Source organism: Phalaenopsis equestris, unplaced genomic scaffold (genome assembly GCF_001263595.1).
Source record: "Phalaenopsis equestris unplaced genomic scaffold, ASM126359v1 Scaffold000114, whole genome shotgun sequence".
In the NCBI taxonomy this organism is placed as follows: Eukaryota; Viridiplantae; Streptophyta; class Magnoliopsida; order Asparagales; family Orchidaceae; genus Phalaenopsis; species Phalaenopsis equestris.
Genome location: NW_018164556.1, coordinates 270,448 through 273,144, shown reverse-complemented (window position 1 = coordinate 273,144; position 2,697 = coordinate 270,448). Strand labels below are relative to the sequence as shown.

At 33.7% G+C, this 2,697-nt stretch overlaps 1 protein-coding gene across 1 annotated transcript; it reads left to right on the top strand.

Annotated features, from left to right (window-relative positions):
• The first annotated feature begins 590 nt into the window (after positions 1-590).
• LOC110020961 (protein SPEAR3-like) lies at positions 591-1,908 on the top strand. The gene is made up of 4 exons (XM_020719269.1): positions 591-812; positions 1,108-1,175; positions 1,448-1,520; positions 1,792-1,908. Exons 1-4 carry the CDS (start codon positions 591-593, stop codon positions 1,906-1,908), a joined length of 480 nt encoding a protein of 159 aa, XP_020574928.1.
• Positions 1,909-2,697: the final 789 nt, after the last annotated feature.

The window sequence follows — 2,697 nt, the reverse complement described above, 5'->3', positions numbered from 1 at the left end:
TAAATATATATAAAAAACTATAATTTTTCTTAACTTTAAGCTATCTAGGCTTTTAACGACAATATCTACCAGTTAGAGAGTATGGAGCATACAGATGCCTTTTGAGTTCTAAAACGTGATATGAGGTATATTTAACGAAAGAAAGCCCTAAAAGCTAAGTATATCTCTATCAAATCTTGCCCATAAGTCAGTCTTTTGTTATTAATTATTAGCCATCCATTGCACATGGTGCTCCCAGTGACCGAAAGAATTGGAAGAGAGATCTTCAACAACAAGGCAAAGGACATAAAAGTAAAGAATATCTCCATGTAATCTTCTCCAATCCCCAGTCCAGAAAGTCACATATTTCTTAATTAAAATAAACCTTAAAAAAAAAGAAAATATTGCCTCCGGACCATCAGACACTACATCGTCATACATCTCATTTGAGTGTGACATGACACCTCGTTGGCCGTCGAGGCAATGTTCTCTCCTTTAAAATGAGTCATCTCCCTTTCACTTGTAAGGTAGATTGTCATAACTCATCTCTCTCTCTATCTCTTCCAACTTCTTTTTCTTCTATTTGTTTTACTTTTCTTCATCAAGAGATGATGGGGAGCGGCCAACAAGGAGAGAATGAGCTGGGAGGAGGAAGATCATCAAGTTCTGGAAGTTCAAGGAGAGGAAAGAAAAGCAGTATGGATAGAACAATAAAGCAGCCTCAGAGAGGACTTGGTGTGGCTCAGCTTGAAAAAATTAGAATTCAAAGCCAGATGATGTCTAATTACAGTCAACAATCAATTTATCCTGCTTTTCCTAATAATATCACCATGGTTAGTATGTCTCTAAACTCTCATTTATCAATTATTTCCCATCAATTTTCTGCCTGTATAATGTTGCCCAAAGTTCTTTTTTTTAATCTTTTCCCCTGATGAATTGCTTAGTGATCAACATATACAGAAATCTGAATCAAGTCTTTTTTTTTTTTTGTAATTTTTTTATTCTTTTGCAATTTGATTTTTTTCCCATGTTGTCATTATGATTGATCTGAAATTGAATTTTTATTTTATTTTATTTTGTCTTTATATGCTGTATAATGAAAGTTTGCTAAATTACTTCTGGTTTCAGGTGGGATATGGAGAGAGCAGAGGTGAAGATATTACCTTTGGTGACACTCAGTTCTGTGTTTCACCAAGGTACTTTGCTTTAGACTCAAACTAGGGTTTGTGTATTATTTGATTAACCATGCTTCTTCCTGCAGTAGAATTAATAAAATTTCAGCACCGAAACTATGCATGTGAAATTTTTATAAAACGAGGACTGAAGGTGATTGCTGAGTGCTGGCCAACATTAACATAACATACTTTATGTAATATTGTCAACAATAATGTTAATGATATATCAACTTTGACAACTTTCATTTTGCTTGAAATGAAGTTTTGTTATGTCATACCATTTTGCTTGCTAGGTTTCATCCAAATAGAAGCGGCAGTGTATCACAGACAAGCCATTTTGGACCAGTGACTTTGCCACTCATGGAGGTTGGTTGAAATACAAATGCTGGAATGAATCTAAGTATTTACATATTTAACCCTTAAGCATTCATATTTACATGCATATCACTTAAATTTTTAACATCACATCAAAAATGCCATCTTTATTATCTTTTCACAAGTGAAACACATCTTTCATGCATACATTTATAAATGTAAATACATAAAAGTTACGTGGTATGCAAGTAAATTTTCACATAGACACAGACATATATATAGTTGTAGTTATGGATATAAAGGGATTTAAGTTATTTTTCAGGATTTTGTGCAGAGGAGAAATAGAAATGACAGAAGCTATTCTGCCGGGTCAAACAGCCAAGTATCGGATTCCAGCAACTTGCAAGAGTTGGATTTGGAGCTGAAGTTATCAATTTAACGGGGGAAGCAAAGATTCGTTAATTTTGATGAATTTGTTATATGATTTTTATAGTTATATTGTATATCGAGCTCATGGAAATTCAAATGCCCGTGATGATCTTATGGGGGTGCAATTTTCCATTTCTCTTTTATAAATGTTAAGATGAATAATGTTGTGTGTCCGTGAACCACATTAAATAATTGGTAATTAATCTTCTTATTATTTATTTATATATGTGTACCCTAGTTATAGGAAGGATACAGAGAGAGAGAGAGAGAGATGGGATAGCTTTTGTCTGCTTTACATTTCAGACTGTCAAGACAGTCTGTCTGAAAAATTACTTACTTGTTGATTCTTGAAATTTCTGTGATGAGAAACTATTTTTTTCAACATGACATATTATATTATGATGGTTGTAAAATAGCTGTTATCTGATTTTTGAAATTATTTTTGCAAGTCACAATTTTACATGCATCTTCTTGAAAAACTTCAATCACCCCAAATAAAACCTCAAGTATGTGAACTTCACTTATTTTTTGCTGCATAGTTACATTAGTTTGAATTAAGGTTTTTCAATGATGCTTTCTAACGCTAGCTGCTATTTTTAAAATTGCTAAAAAGTATGTATCTACTAACAGACAAATCCAAATCCTCCCCAGCATTCAGTTGAGTAAAATGACAAAAGAGTTCTATGTTAAAAGGATCATCGTTTATGACTATAAGAGAAGAAAATATTCGGTTCATCCAACCACCGGTAGCTACTTCGTCATACACATCATCGGCGGGGGGCGTTGGCGCCGGGGGGGG